The sequence below is a fragment of the Diadema setosum genome, chromosome 17 (genome assembly GCF_964275005.1).
Source record: "Diadema setosum chromosome 17, eeDiaSeto1, whole genome shotgun sequence".
Lineage (NCBI taxonomy): Eukaryota > Metazoa > Echinodermata > Echinoidea > Diadematoida > Diadematidae > Diadema > Diadema setosum.
In genome coordinates, this window is record NC_092701.1 from 28,317,111 (window position 1) to 28,332,815 (window position 15,705).

The 15,705-nt window shown below is 40.2% G+C and overlaps 2 protein-coding genes across 2 annotated transcripts; both read right to left on the reverse strand.

Moving 5' to 3' along the window:
- Positions 1 to 373: 373 nt before the first annotated feature.
- On the reverse strand, positions 374 to 6,012 carry LOC140240714 (uncharacterized). Its single transcript, XM_072320478.1, has 2 exons — positions 5,906 to 6,012; positions 374 to 3,583 (listed from the first exon to the last, which is right to left on the reverse strand). The coding sequence occupies exons 1-2, from the start codon at positions 6,008 to 6,010 to the stop codon at positions 1,583 to 1,585; spliced, it is 2,106 nt and encodes a 701-aa protein (XP_072176579.1). The 5' UTR covers positions 6,011 to 6,012; the 3' UTR covers positions 374 to 1,582.
- A 3,810-nt stretch (positions 6,013 to 9,822) lies between these two features.
- LOC140240575 (N-acetyllactosaminide beta-1,6-N-acetylglucosaminyl-transferase-like) lies at positions 9,823 to 11,415 on the reverse strand. The gene has a single exon (XM_072320336.1). The coding sequence runs from the start codon at positions 11,413 to 11,415 to the stop codon at positions 9,823 to 9,825; it is 1,593 nt and encodes a 530-aa protein (XP_072176437.1).
- Positions 11,416 to 15,705: the final 4,290 nt, after the last annotated feature.

The following is a 15,705-nucleotide window of genomic DNA, read 5'->3' on the forward strand; positions in this document are numbered from 1 at the left end:
TCCAATGTTTTTGGTTACATACAATCTTTGGGTTTAATCAGTGTTGTCAGAATAATTTTTTTTTTTTTTGCTTTTCCTCAGAAGACATCCCTTTTCGATATTTTAAACTATTCTAGATAATGAAATAATGAAAAACATAAGATTTAAAAACAAAGGGTTACACAAGAATTGGGAAACAAAGAGACAAGAAACATTCAACTTTCTTGTTGCTAAATTCCTTTGTCTCTTGTAAACGTAATCATTTCCCACCTTCAATTTACAACCATGTATATCTTGTCAAAACATACAATGAACATCACTCTTCGTTAAAACTTATGAGTAGCAAAGAAAGTTCTGCCCTGATGTTGGTAGTAAGAATATGCAAAATTCAGAATTCAGAAAAAAAGTTGAATACATTTATTTACATAATTGATTAGATTACAAATAACAAGATTAAAACAGAACTGGCTTTTTATTCTTGTAAAAATGAGAGGACACAAGCACAGCAAGCTATGTTGCTAACAGTCATTCACTGGCTGAGATCTTCAAAACAGCCTTGGCTACAACAAAGTAAAACATAGGGTTATAGGGATGGTGTAGTTGGGTTGGGATGGGGATTCACATTTTAACTTTTGTTAGATAATTAGAAACCAGTTATGAAATATGGAACACCACACAATTCTAAGTGGAATTCAAAACCTATTTGATGAAAATTGGTTTTGAAATGGCTGAGATATCCAAAAACAAAGTAAAACAAAGTTAATCTAATAAACGGAGGGATGCACCTTTCATTAGGACTGCTTAGGTTTTTTTTTATACATTGTATATGTTAGCCACTTCAAGACCCATTTTCATCGTAGAATTGTATGCTCTATTATATTTTGTATAAGTAGTTTCTAATCATCTAAAAAAAAGAAAAAAAAATAGAATCTTAATGCCCGTCCCAACCAAAAATTACACCAGCACCAAATCTTTCAAAACCAATACACACATAATTACACACTAAAAATTGTACATTGAACATGTGTGCAGGAAAAAACAAAACAAAACAAAACAAACAGAAGACCAGTGCCCTCTTTTATGAAGAGTTATAGTTGATTATACAGTTGATTTCTATGATAAGTCTATGGCAACCTGTGTATTAAGGAAATTTATAATCAATTATATCTTTTGATACATGTAAAACAGGAACCAAATGCAGAACCTTGATGCACACATGTAAATTGCCCTGAGCAATATTCTGGATTCTTCAACTGATTTGGACATATCAAAAATAACACACATTCGCACTCACACACACACACACACACACATACAAAAATGTTCCTTCCCTTTTTTGTTTTCTTTTTCAGAAGTGACTCAACAAAATACAGTAATCATTAAATTGCCTGCTCCTCCCAGAAATGTCAATATCACAGGTGTGAAACAGGCTCAAGTAAAAGTATTCTTGGACAGCAACTGCACAAACAAACGGTAATGAGCATTTGCCCAATTTTATGACAAGAACCTGTTGTGGAAGGCACAATGCAATTCAGGTCTCACAGAAGAGCTCTTTGACACACAGTGTGATTTTTGGATAGAGTACTGAATCGAACAGGACTGGTCAATCGAGAATGATGACCTCATCGTCTCCGTCATCAGCGGTGGGCATGGACTTCACACCATTTGTCTGTCTTCTAACAATCTGTGCTGGGTGCAATGTCCCCCTTCCATGAATTGGTGTGCCTGTCATCAAGGGAACAGTGTTGATTCTTTGAGCTGGCGTGACTCCAAGGGCACGCCCCCTTCCCTGAGGGGTCTGATGGCTGGCACCGGCTTGAGCTGATCCACATTCCTTTGACTTGCTGACAGCACTGCCTGCTTCACCCGATGCAGAAGCTAATTTCTTGACATATACATGGGGCACTGGTCTGCTGTTTCCAACTGGCTTTGTACCAGACATGAATCCATTCATGTGCCCAGCAGGGGGTTTGGTACTGTCCCGTGCAAAAGTGTCTGCAGATTGTGTTTTGCTGACGCTTTCTCTCTCTTTAAGCAGCGCAGATGGCAAGAGCGGCACCCTCCTTTGATTATCACTTCCACAAATGCTGCTTCCTTTTGAGTCACTGCCCACAGTACTACCATGGGACACTGAAGGTCCTTCTTCTTGCGTGTCCCTAGTCCTTGAAGAAAAACCCTGTGGTTCACACACACTAGCTTTTGTCTTGCCAGCGGAACATGGTTCCCCATTTGACAAAGTTGTTTCTGCTATACTATGGGCATGTTTGTGATTCACCACTCCATCACGATCCAATTTGATTTCCTTGGCAGAGCTACTTGCAGCAGCAAGGTCGTCGTGTTTATGCTTTTTCTGAGCATCGTCAACCTTTGCAGCCGTCTCTACTAGGGAGATAACTTCAGGAACATCTTTGCATCTATCACTTTCATTAACTGTTGTGTCTTCATCAACTTTATCTCCCTCTTTTGCTTCCAGCACATCATCATCATCATCATCATCGCTACTTGATTCCTGGTTCTCATCCACTTCCATATCCACACCCAATTCAATATTAGAGTTCTGCACCTTGGTAAAAGTCTCAAACACAGCATCCATCCTTTTCTTGCCAAGTGTGGCATTATCTTCCAGCTGCCTCTTCAATTCAGGACTTGTCTCTGCTGGATCTTCTGGAATGCCTGCCCAAGGGCCGTATCCGGGGTTGGATATGAATTCATCACATCGGCGTCTGCGGAACTGCTGGCCTATGTCCTCGAAAATTTCTCGTGACAGACTGTGGATGTCTGCAATTCCAAGACCATTCTTCGAGTCTACTTTCTTGACAAGATGGTGAATATCATGAAAATCTGGAAAGCCTTTTTCTCTGATCAAACGTTGCACTTTGCTGTTGATCTCAGGGTAGCGTGTTCCTTGAAATTTCAGCTTCCTTTCCATAGGACGGCCTGTTCTGGCTTCGTAACCTTTCATCTTGCACCATTTCTGCCAGGTCTCCACAAATCTCTTCCGCAGCTTGTGCTCAGTTATGTGAGGTGACTGCTCTTCCAGCATATCATCGAAACTCAGTTCTTTCTCACTGTACCTACGAATCTCTTTATGCAGCCTCCCCATCAGCTTTTCAAGGCGTCTGATTTTATGATTTCTCTCTTTCGCCGATGAAGATTCTCCTCCTCCAGCTCCACTGTCTTGAGGTTCTCTACTTTCATGTTCACTTGGGTATGAAGTATTGGTAGCTTTTGCATCATTCTCATGACCACTGTCATTGACAGCATTCACAGCTGAAATGGGTTCTCCATTATCCGTAGACTTCTTTGTTTTCTCCAGCTCACTGGTATTACCTTCAACCTTGCCGTTGCTGCTTCCCCTGTCCAGTAAGGCTGCTGCCCCTTTCAGGTGAGTGATGACAGCGCGGATGCAAGCAAAGACCTTCATGTCCTTCGCACCGGGCTCCCTCAGCTCCACAAGTTGTTGCCTCAAGGTGTTACGGAACTCTTCCGAAGATGTATAATCTGGCCGAGCAGCCTTGTAAACCTTGAGGAGATGCTTCTCAATCTTGTGGACCTTCTCTTCATCTCTGATCCTACTCATCAGCTCATGGCAACAGACCACATACTGTAGACAGCATAAATGAGTATAAGAAAGAGTAAAATGTCATTCATCATCAAAAGATACCAAGAATTCTAACAAGTTTGTCAACCATTGTTATATAAATAGAATGGCAAAGCAATAAAAGATACCTGTATACACAAGAGATAAAAGATGCACATGTATGTTCAAAAAGGGACTCGGTGGATGCAGTAATATTAGTAGAATACATGTACACGTACATCTGTGAAGTTTATCTTGGAAGTTATGAATTGATAAACTTTTGGTTAAATCTATGTGCCACCATCACTGGACAAAAAAGCTATTGTACATACAATAGTTCATGATGTCATACTAGAACATGTACAAGATGCACAATGTGTGAAGATAGTACACTGTGATAGTTTGTACACTGTGATACACTGATTGATGATTTTTATCTTTATTTGATACACTGAATATCATTTTCAAAAGGAAATGCAATTACAAGTTATATACATTTGTAAATGAAATACAGTACTGTATGTTCACAGGACACTTTGCATCCATGTACTGGGGAGAAATGTGACCCGTTCAACAAAAGTGATCCAAAAGTCAAGGGAGGAAGATTTTCTAAAAATGACACGACATTTAATATTCCCTTAAGGTACTCTTCCACTTTAATTTCATACCTACATGACCCATAAAAGTACTCAGTTACGGATATATTGATGATTTTATGAGACCAAGATGAGTGGTCTAGAAAATCAGTGACCGTGTTTCGAGAAATCTGCTTTCAAAGTTTTCTGACGCAAGAGGTGAAAACTGTAACTGGAATACCTCGGCTCCCCTTGATCACGATTGTGTCAGAAAGAAAACTTTTCTTTTTTTTTTTAAGGCGGTTTTCTCGTAACACTGATTTCCTAACATAAAAACAATGATTGTGAATATAGACGTTAAAAACACATCAGTAGCCCGACGGACCAGACGCCATGCTGTGTAGATCATCTATACAGTTAAGTTAAACAGATAGATGGCTGCACTGCTTTTTTTTTTTTTTTTGCGGTTGGTTGATGACTAACCGTTAGACCGTCGACCGTCTATAAGGCTGCGTTCATGCGAAACTAGAATTGCGTTTCTAAACACGTTTAGTCGCTAAACGTGTTTAGTTGCGTTGCGTTCGTGCGATTTTTCCATTTAAACGCGTTTCAAAATGCCGATCTGAATCGCGGAAAAAAGGGCGTTTTGAATCATGATTCTGCCAGAATCACGATCGCAGAAACCGCATGAACGCAACCGTGATTTCAATCATGATTCTATGACATCATTGTGCGCTGTGCGCATGCGTGTTTCTTATTGGGTATCCCACAGCTTCTTGTTCTGTTCGCGCGCTTGTGTGCGTCTTATAAATCGTGTGTTTCGGTACCATACTTGCACTTGTTTGTTTACATCAACGCCATACACCGATTCTATGCTGGTATCTAGCTGTTTAATATAATAATACATGTAATTACTCTCCGATTGAGTTGATAATAGTAATAGCTGCAGCGCTGTGTCTACCAAGGGAAACAATTGGAGAGACGAAGAATTAAGATTATTCCTCGCTCTGTGGGCAGAGCGTGAATGCCACAGCTTACTGGAAAGTATTCACCGAAATAAAAACGTAAAGGCCTATACTAACTGATCAGCTGCAGTTGGCATAAGGAGGTCTGGCTCGAGTTGCAGAGACAAGGTCAAACTGCGCAGTGCGCTGCGCAGTGGCAAAGGATGAGCAGAGCCAGAATCAGCGTTGCGAAAGCCCGCATGAACGCTCTTCCGCTGAGACCGTGATTTGAAACGCCGTTTTGAATCATGATTCATGTTTGTGATTCTGGCTACGAAATTCGCATGAACGCGGCCCAAGTTACACTACTCTTGTACTACTATGTCTAGAGAAGTCTACTGTGGAGAAGCGCAGCGCAGTGAAATCAACTTGAACATGGTGTAAAAATCACACGTAAAAAAAAACGAAACAAAATAGAAAAAATCTACACAGCTGTCTCTGAATGCCGGCTTGTAACGTCACAATATTACACGTTTGTACAGACCGCTTTAATCAAGGAGGTACTAGGCGAGCCTAGTACCTCCTTGCTTTAATTGCGGAGGACCAAGGCAAGGAAGTACTACTACTAATAGTTACAGCGTTAGTACTAGCGAGCTGCGATAGATTCTGTTAGTTGATTCTTCATTCATGCATCATGCTTCAGTCCTATCTACCTAATTCTGTGTTATCTTGCAATCATGTTGTGGTACAAGGAAAACTACCCTACTACTACTTACGCGTAAAAAAGTGATACTGGAAGGAATATGGCATTACTTATTCATTCTTACCTCGTTAAACAAGGCTTTATCCGGCCTTTCCCTAACATTGGGTTTGTCAGATTCTTCTTCACTCTCATCGCTTATCACAATTACGTCTCCCTGAGTATCGGCCATTGTCTCCGTATTTCGAATGTAATGACGCAGTTTCCGTGTTTATACAATATAGTACACAGCAAAGAGCATAGAAGCGCACGCAGTGCGCTGCGTGCGCTCTATACTCTTTGGTACACAGTACCGACAGTGCGACTGCGAGTTATACGTTAGTTTGCAGGCACAAACCCTTGTTGGTCGTAAAGGAGTCTGCGCCAAGACTACTCCATGCACCACTTTGGCACTGTCCCATAGGCCCTGTGTTGAAGCTTCTCCGGAGAGGCTGCAGTGTAGTGGTGCGTGTATTAGTCTTGGCGCATGCAGACTCCTATACGACCAACAAGGGTTTGTGCCTGCAAACTAGTTATACGTGGTGTACAGTAGTCACGTCAGCAGTACAATGTATATATCAGCGTGCGTACGACATACGCGCGCTTCACTATGATTGGCAAAGAGGTTTTAGAACCTCTTTGATGATTGGCCATCGACGCCATTGGGCCACATTATCCACTCGCTGGTGGGCCTAGGGCTCGGGAAGGGACATGTGAAAAATATTTTCATATCATTTAAACGAAATGATAATTATCTCATTAAAACAAGATAATATATCATTAAAACGAGATAATATCTCATTAAGATAGCATAATATATCATTAAGATAACATAATATCTCATTAAAAATGATATCATATTAAATTCTAATGAAATAATTGTCTCATTAAAATTACATATCTAATTTTCATAAGATATATTTTTAAGCCCACTTCGGAGATATGATTTCCAATGTACGTATAATGTTTATCTCATTAAAACGAGATAATAATATGTCATTAAAATAAGAAAATATCTAACTCCTACATTGTTGCAGTAGAGCTTCATAAAGAGCTCCGGGGAATGGGGTGCATTCCATCTGCATCCTCCACCCCCCCCCCCAAAAAAAAAATGAGAACAAAAATGGGAGAAGAAGAATGTGATAGTATTAATTTCAGCATACTGCATGACGTTCGATTGCACTCCCGCTTATAGAGCTAAAGAGAGCTATATTCAACCTTTTATCAGAATGAAAATGTCCAGGGATCGAATATCCACTATTCCTGGCCTATGAATACATTATGTACAAAACAGAGTAATAAACTTGACAACCATTTCCCAAGACATTGTATTCTACATGGATGAAACGTACTGGATGCATGTCTGCGCACCAAAAGTTACGATGGTTGTTCACGTGAATACCCCAGACATAATGTTATCACATGCTTTAAAATAATGCTATGAGGTTTTTCGAAAATTATTGCAGTGTGGTAACAGTCGTAATTAAAACGTTTCGGTTTCATATGACTTCACCTCTTAACTTGATTTGGCCCTGTCTAAGAGAAATTGGGAGTGAAACCAGCAAACTTTTTGGTTGTCTGTGCAAATGAAATCCTGTTCTCTCTTGTACGGCTAAATTCTGCACATTCTGGGGCATTTTGAGGATAGCAAAGAGTGGTGCCATACCTCAAATCGCATTTTGATTATGCTTTAAGAATTTAGAGTATTTTTCCACAAATGAGTAAAATTTCAGGAAAAGTGTAAGATATTTTAAGTTTTGATATTAATAGAGAAAAGTGTGAACACCCATGATCTATACAGTTACATCAATAATTTCAGTTCTAGTTTAAACAGCCAAAATTATACAAATAGAGTGCAAATCTTATCTGGGCAAGTATTGTATTCCCTCTTGTTAGCAGCCAAATGCTGTCCATATTTTGTGAGGCATTTTGGGTTCTTGACCTCCAGAGCAGGTATACTAGTACAGTATAGAAACGTGTGGTCCAATTTCACTCCAACAAAATTATATACACATTTCTTGCTCCATTCTTTAATTTTCAAAATTGCATTGCTCCAGAGCCCTGAGATAATGTGTGCATTGAATTTTGTTTTAAGGAATTTGTTTTGTTCAGTTCTTTGTCGTCAGATAAGCGTTAGGAATACGGACATAGTTATTTCCACTTTCAAAGAATTTGAGATGTTTGAAAAAAAAAAAACCCACACAAATACTTCTGCAATATAATACTTTCTCTCAGTGTAACAGGAATACTTCGAATATACAGTGTACAGTGTGTGAATAAAAATAATTCTAATTTCTTGAATGTTTTGATTGTTTTGAACACACAAACTTCCTGTACCCGAGGGTTAATCCAAAAAGGAAATGGGGCCAAATTATCCAAATATTTGTTGCATTTAGTTTGTGAAGTTTGTGAAATACGAAGCTTCACAATTTAGTTGGTTCCGTCATTATTTCGTTGAAAAAAAAAACAAAAAAAAACAAAAAACAAATAGGATTCGTTAATCAGGTCCGTTAAACAAAAATGAGTCAGGGTCCGTTAATCCAATGATATTAGTAATCTGCTGGTTATTCCAAAAAATGCAATAAGTTTCGTCGATCTGAAAATGACATCAAGTTCACTAATATGAAAGCTAAAAACGTTCGTTATTCTGAAAATGAAATAAGTCTCGTTGGTGGTGGTTAATCCGAAAATAATGTGTGTGCTATGGGAGGAGGGGGCAGCATTGCCCTTATTTTGGGAAAGGGGTCAACATTTCATGTCAATTATCCTCATTAGAGGGCCACAGAGAGGATGGGGTTTGGGACCGATTTCTTTTTTCTTTTTTTTTTTTAACTACATAGGGATAATGATGCATGGTTAACGTGGATTGATTTTGTTTACATAACGATGTTGCATTGTTGACGAATTATAATCAAAGGATATAGTTGAGGTCACTGTTCAGTGCACTTTGATATTAATCTGTTTGTTTTGTTTTTGTTTTTGTTTCTGTTTTGTTTTTAATACGCGCACGTTAGCATTCTTGGCCATTGAGTGGCCTTCAGTAGGCCAGGCATGATGGTCCTTCCCGATGATGATATGGATGAGGAGGGGGGTGGGGGGGGGGGGGGGAGAGACGCGCATACAATATTTATACGTATTACATGCATACATGCACACACACACACACAAACACACACACACATCAATTATTTAATATTTAACGTTTAGGAGTGAAACAGGTGGAAGAGGAAGAAAAAAAAATAAAGCAGGGGTGCGGTGTTCTGTTGCCAAAGGATGAATATAGTCCTACACTGGCCAATATCAGGCTACCTGTTTGCACTTTGGGCAAACATCGAGTCTGTTCTCGAGGATCTCGATCACTGTTTAAGGAGAATTTACCTCAAATAGCCATGTTGATTCAGTGAAGGTAGGTATATTCTAGCACAATGTATAGTACACGTACACGTTAGTGAAGTTTGAGGAAAATCAAACAATCCTTTCACAAGTTGTGAAATTTTAATATAAGGGTTAAATCATGTTCCGTCGTTGCTGGATAAGAAGCCTACTTTAAAATGTGTGTTGTCATTACAGTATGTAAGGCAACGACAAAATTTCACTTTTATCAAAGTACACATTCCTTTGACTGTTTAGTGATACTATCTTGCAGGTTAAAGGTGTAATTTCCACCACCAAAGAGATAAGTCAGCTGTTCTGTCAATGTGCTATAAAATGAAAATAATGAATTCTCATACTTTTTAATGAGATTATCGTCACCATTGACAAGGCTTTAACAGCTATCGTGGATCCCTCACATCAATAACGGAGAAGGTCGGAGATCAAACAATTAAACGCCTGTTAGGTCCCCCCCCCTCCTCTCTCTTTATCTTCATCATTACCCAGTCCCGACGTCCTTGCACCGCCTCCCCTCTCTCTTTCACTCTGCCACTATGTCTTTCGAGAAGCACACTGTACTGTCATATTATTTTCAATACAGAGTCGACAATATACCATTTTATCAGGCTGTTTTTAATCATTCAGCTGCCAAACCATATCAACAACTGGAAACTGGGGCACAAAATCATCAATAACGTCTGGACGAGCAGTCCTAAAGTCTAGCAAATCCTCGATGCACTGCAGAACGACGGGATCGAAGGAATAGTAAAACTTGTTGGCAAAGAGGTGCGGCACTTTTGTCATGTAACTGAGGTATCCCACCCCAAAGACGCAGAGGGCGCGCACGTACTTTCCTTGACAAGGGGGATGCCGCTTGATGTCGCCCCACTTCATGAAACGAACGTTCGAATCCCACGTAGGGTGGGCGTAACCACCGGGTACCCCAGGCGCCCGGTTCAGGGTCCCCCAGTAATGTTCGTCGGGGCTGAAGGTATCAGTGGACCATTCTAAGAGATCAATGGCGACTGCGTTATTGATCACGTAGTCGACGAAGGGGCGAGCGGCAGCGTAGTAGGCGTTTCCAAAGTGGATAGTGAGGTTGTAAGGAGGGGGCGATTTACGAATGCGAGTGGCTGTGACCTTGCCGTTAATAATCTTATGGTGTGCCCGCGTCCGGCCTTTGATGTATGGCGGAGGGATAACGCCTGAGATGTCATTTTTCCCCGCGTAAACCTTGAGCTGGCGCACGATTTCGAGGTTTGTCTTCAACGGGAAGTCCTGGCCGCACAGGTTTAAAACGTAACGCCACGGTACGGGGTGGCGCAAGAGATCTGCCATGCAGTTGATGTCGGCTTGGAGACGCGTGAATCCCGCGTACTGGACGTCCTCGACCTGCGACGCGATGAACACGTTTTCGAAGCACGACGCAATACCGTCTATGGCGGAGCGAAATGTCGCTGAGGACTTTGCATCTGGATGAATACAGTACACATTTTGGGGTTGATAGATGGCGCGAAGTAGACGTTCCACCTGTGCGCTGTCTTTATGCGTCACAATGATGTAAGCTACCGGATATTCCTCCTCTAACATTGATTGTGGCTGAGAGGGATACCTCCTTTCACGGCGAAAGACCCCGCAGTCTTTGGTCCAATTTCTTACGGCATCATCGGACGGGACAGGTAAATCTCCCGCCGATTTTTTCATCAGACGATTGGCAACCTCGACAGCACGGCGATCTCCATGTACGATTGCAGAGCAATTAACGTCGTAATGTTTGTGATATTTAGGAGAAACAAAGGAGGAGTTCCATGTTCCGTCAAATCGAAACGTCTCCGTCACTGCTGCTTGCCGGGCCTCGTGCGACACGGAATTAAGACTCACAGAAAGAGCAGGTTTTACTTCGCGACTAGTAAGCGCGACCTTACTGTCCCTTGACTTCAGAGTTGAGTTGCCATAGAGATTTGGGATGCCGTTCCTGTCAACTAATTGCGGCGCGGGCTCCCCCAGTTGGGACTTCTCTAATTGGTCCCTTTCCTGTGTGGATGATCCGACGGATGTGTACTTCCGCGAGTCGGAGTGCGACCTCTGCATTTCCTTATCCGTTCGGTTAGACTCCCAGACATTCCCCATCTTCGGTCTGGTCCCATACAAGAGTATTAAGAGTTGCCCGACTCCGAAGAAGACACACACTGTAAGGATTTTCCGCATGAAAGAAGATTGTGCCATCTTGAATAGTTGTTCTACCAATTTAAGTATGTTAATGCATGTGTGCAATAATGCTTGCGTGACAATTTCTAAAACACCCTACGACTGGGGCAACTATGACATCCGTCTTACTCGACGAGGAAGGCAAATGGAAGCGATTATGATGAAATCTAAATCCACGCTTATCAACGAGGCTCATCGACGAAAACATGACACGAATGCTTCCTCTCCACATCATCCGATAGCAATTCTAAACGCAATTCTGTTTTTGTTTTGTCCAAAGCCATACATAGAGCGAGATAGTTGCGGATATTTTCAGCCGGGGGCGGTCGATGAATATCTTTGCCTCAGGAAGCTGCAATGTAACTTGTTCTCGACCGTTATCTGAAATCTCCATGGATGTTGTGCATGATGGAGAACATTCCCGGAGGCGATACAGAAGCGACAGTAAAGCTGCAAAGCAGTAAAAAGCTTATAGCCTTCTCTCATACTCGACAACGCTGTCATCCAGAGTGATGTGTGCGTATGCGTGTGTGTTGGGCTTGTGTAGGAATGACCTTTCAATGATACTTCGACATGAGTGCTTGGGAGTCATACTACTGCCCCGCCATCTTGAGTACCCGGTGATACCTGTTGGAATAAATGGAGGATTTGAAGTATTTATGTCCATCACAAGACCTTCACACATGAAAACAATGTTTTATCGATTCAAGGTTATATCAGCGAATTTGGTCACCGGTATATCGGCAGATTTTCATTGATTTACGCTTTGAAAGCTGATTAAAAAAAAAAAATGTTTCATAGATTCTTAATGCAATAAGAGAGGGAGGGTGTGCCTCTCAACATTAATTCCAAAATGATCCTTTTTTTTTCAAATATCAAAGCAAAAATCATTTTCCTATCATTTGCATAAAGGGTATACATGTAATTTACCTCGATTGTGTGAGTGGGTGTGTGTGGATATTACACACACTTGTTTATAATTTCTCATATTTATATAATCATATCAATATGGATCAGTGAACGGAGAGACAATTGGAAACGCCACAGAAGTTTTAGGAAACTAGAACCATTAACGAGTTATGAATGTTTGAAAGTACTGGTTCAAACAAATGCATGCTGTAATCAATGGATACGAAGGCTACAACAGCTCGTGATATCACAGTAGAACTGTTTCGAGAAAAAAAAAAAAATCCCAGAAAGAATAAACGACATCACATGACTTCAGTATGTCCTATAGAATATCAAATGCACTATGAGCAGATACAATGGGTTATGAACCCATTACTTAAAATAGACACATGTACTGTAACTATAGTGCTATAGTCGTGGTGTCGTCCAGTAAAGAAGGACGACACCATGTGATCTTTATTTCTATACTAAGAGCAATGAGTGCTGATTCCTATGCATAAACAAAGGTAGAACGTGAGTGTGCGGAAAATTATTTTGATTGGGCCAGCTAAAATGTTGGGGTTTTTAAAACAACAACAACAACAACCCTCGAATGTTTTTTCTCGTATCTGCTCCATGGAATGGATCGGTATCCTTCGTGTGGCTGATGTACTTGTAAGAGAAAATTATTATGATGTTATATTGTATTTACTAATTTCTCTCTTTTGTATTGTCTTGAGATGACATAATATTCAGTTAAAATACTGTATTGCTCTCGAATTGCCCTCACATGACGTGTATACAGTTATGTTTATTATTACAGCTAGGAACGATAAAGTGAACATTTACATGCTATATAATCAGTATATATTATATATTATACATTATATAGTATATATGACACATCTTATTATATATATATATATATATATATATATATATATATATATATATTTCATTTAATTCTCCTCATATATACCTAAACTTTGTAGTGAACACAAGTCTGGTACAGCACGTAGATCTTAAGCCTTTTCCATGACAAAAACTCAAATGCTATAGAGTATGTGGATTTTTTTTTTTTAAATTTCCATAATACTTGTCTCTGACCAGGAAAACAAACATGGCGCATTAAATTTTAATTCTCGTTATAGTCGATTTTATCACTTGTGTGTGTGTGTGTGTGTGTGTGTGTGTGTGTGTGTGTATGACTGTGATGGGTGATTATGTAAACATACACACAACTGCAGCGGAGATCGAATATCATGATGATTGCATTAATAAGACTATGACTGTGCGTCATCGTGGAGCTGGGGCGACAGTCTCATTCGAAGTCGTTTAGAATTATACGAGTTTGGTCGACTATAGCTAAAAGGGGTACCATGCCAGTTAAATACATATGTATAGTTTTCACCTAACTTTTGAAATAACTCTTCTAGATGTTTGGAAGGGCCTATACAGTGTCCATCTCCTTCAACGCCAAAAACATTCCCGTATAAAGAGTCCGGGCGTACAGGAATATATTGGTATGCACACATCGGGTTTCGGTTATCATAGGGTGCATATTCTTTGCATATCTGTACGATATGATTATTCTGTATATCAAAAATTACATAATGATTGGAGATTGCATTGTGAGAAAGAGGAGATCGAGAATGGCAGGGTATATATTAGTATATGCAGACAGTGTATCTCGGGCCCGTGAGACTTATATACAATGTACACTCACAATAAAAGCCTTACACGAATTACCAAGGTGATCCATTAGTTTAATCAATAATACAGTATATTGTCTACTAACTTACCTCAATACTCAGCCGAGTGCACAAGATGAATCAGTTTATGTCGTGCATCCTAACAGTAACAGGCTCAGTCACGGGTGCATTACTTTGGTCAACTTGCGATAGTGTGAGCGTACGTTGTCTTCAGTAGGGCCTACAGAGTCGATAAACGTGTCTTCCCCTACTCCTTCAGTCAGTTTTCGTTTCAAGAGTTCGAGTTGTCAAGTCTCAATGTGGATCACGAAGTGCTAGCGAATGACGTGCCTGACAGGAAATTGATGAGTTCCACGCCACCTCGGACTATGTATGCTCGTTATACACGTCGGGTACTTACAGAACATTTTCCTGTTTGTCGGACGATAGCAACATTTCTGCGCTCGTGCGCCGAACTTCCCTTTCGAATCCGTGCTACGGTGTTTGACGTGCTCTCGAATGGTTGAAGGGGAGCTGGGAGAGACACTTATTTACGTAAGAAACACTTCTTCGAGTGTCTATTGTCATGCTGATAAGCTGTGTTGATCGTCTTCGGGTGTGTCAATAAAACCTTATTACACCGTATTCACATCGGTGCTTGGATCTAATGCGAGGCCGCTGAGAAGCTGCAGTGTTCGTCATTGGTCAAGCATTCGCCGTCAGTGTAGTACAATGTACCACAAATCGGATTGGAGCATTCACATTGAAGCCAACATTATTCAGTATCAATAGTATCATACCTGTACACCACCCCCAGTGCATTGGGTGAAAGTTTTTCAAATATTCTCTGATGCTAATGAATCCCAGCGCTGGACCTTTGGGGTGTAGCGATGGTAATGATTGTACATAATAATGAGAACAAAACAAGGACATATTCTTGGTCTATTCAAATTAATGGATACTTGCATCGACTTTTTTTTCATTGCATTGCTGATTGACAAATTGGCCTTCATCGACTTAAAAAAACAAACAAACAAACAAACAAACACCGATTAGAACGATGCTGGCCTCAATGCCAACATATTATATATATATATATATATATATATATATATATATATATATATATATATATATTACACTTGTATATATACAAATATTTTTTTTTCGCCGCAGCACTTCCCTCTAGAGAGACCACGATAATTGTAATTAAATGACGAATTGTCTTTCGTCTCCATAGATAAGCACCGATTATTAGAGTTTTAGCAGCCTGAGCCATTTTATAAAAAAACAAACAAACAAACAAATAAACAAACAAACAATCGTGAGTATACGTGCTCACGGGTTGGATTCAAACCAACGATCTCCTATAGTGATTAACTGGTGATTACCGAACAGGCGTCGTGTCGTATCCACCACACCACCGTTGGTTCAAATCCAACCAGAAATCATGATTCTTTTATGGGCATAAACATAATACTCGGGTTGGATTCGAACCAAAGATAGTAAAGAGCGTCTTTGATTCGAACCAATGGCAGTTTAGTGGATCCAACTACTGCTCGGTGATCTCTAGTTTTAATCCAACCTGAGAACATATGCTCCTGTTGTTGTTTTTTAATCATGTCTTCCGCTAAAACACTAGTTTTTGTAATCAATGATTATTTACGGAGATGAAAGACAATTAGTGTTATTCAATTTCAAAACATAATCGTGATCTCGATCTCTGGAG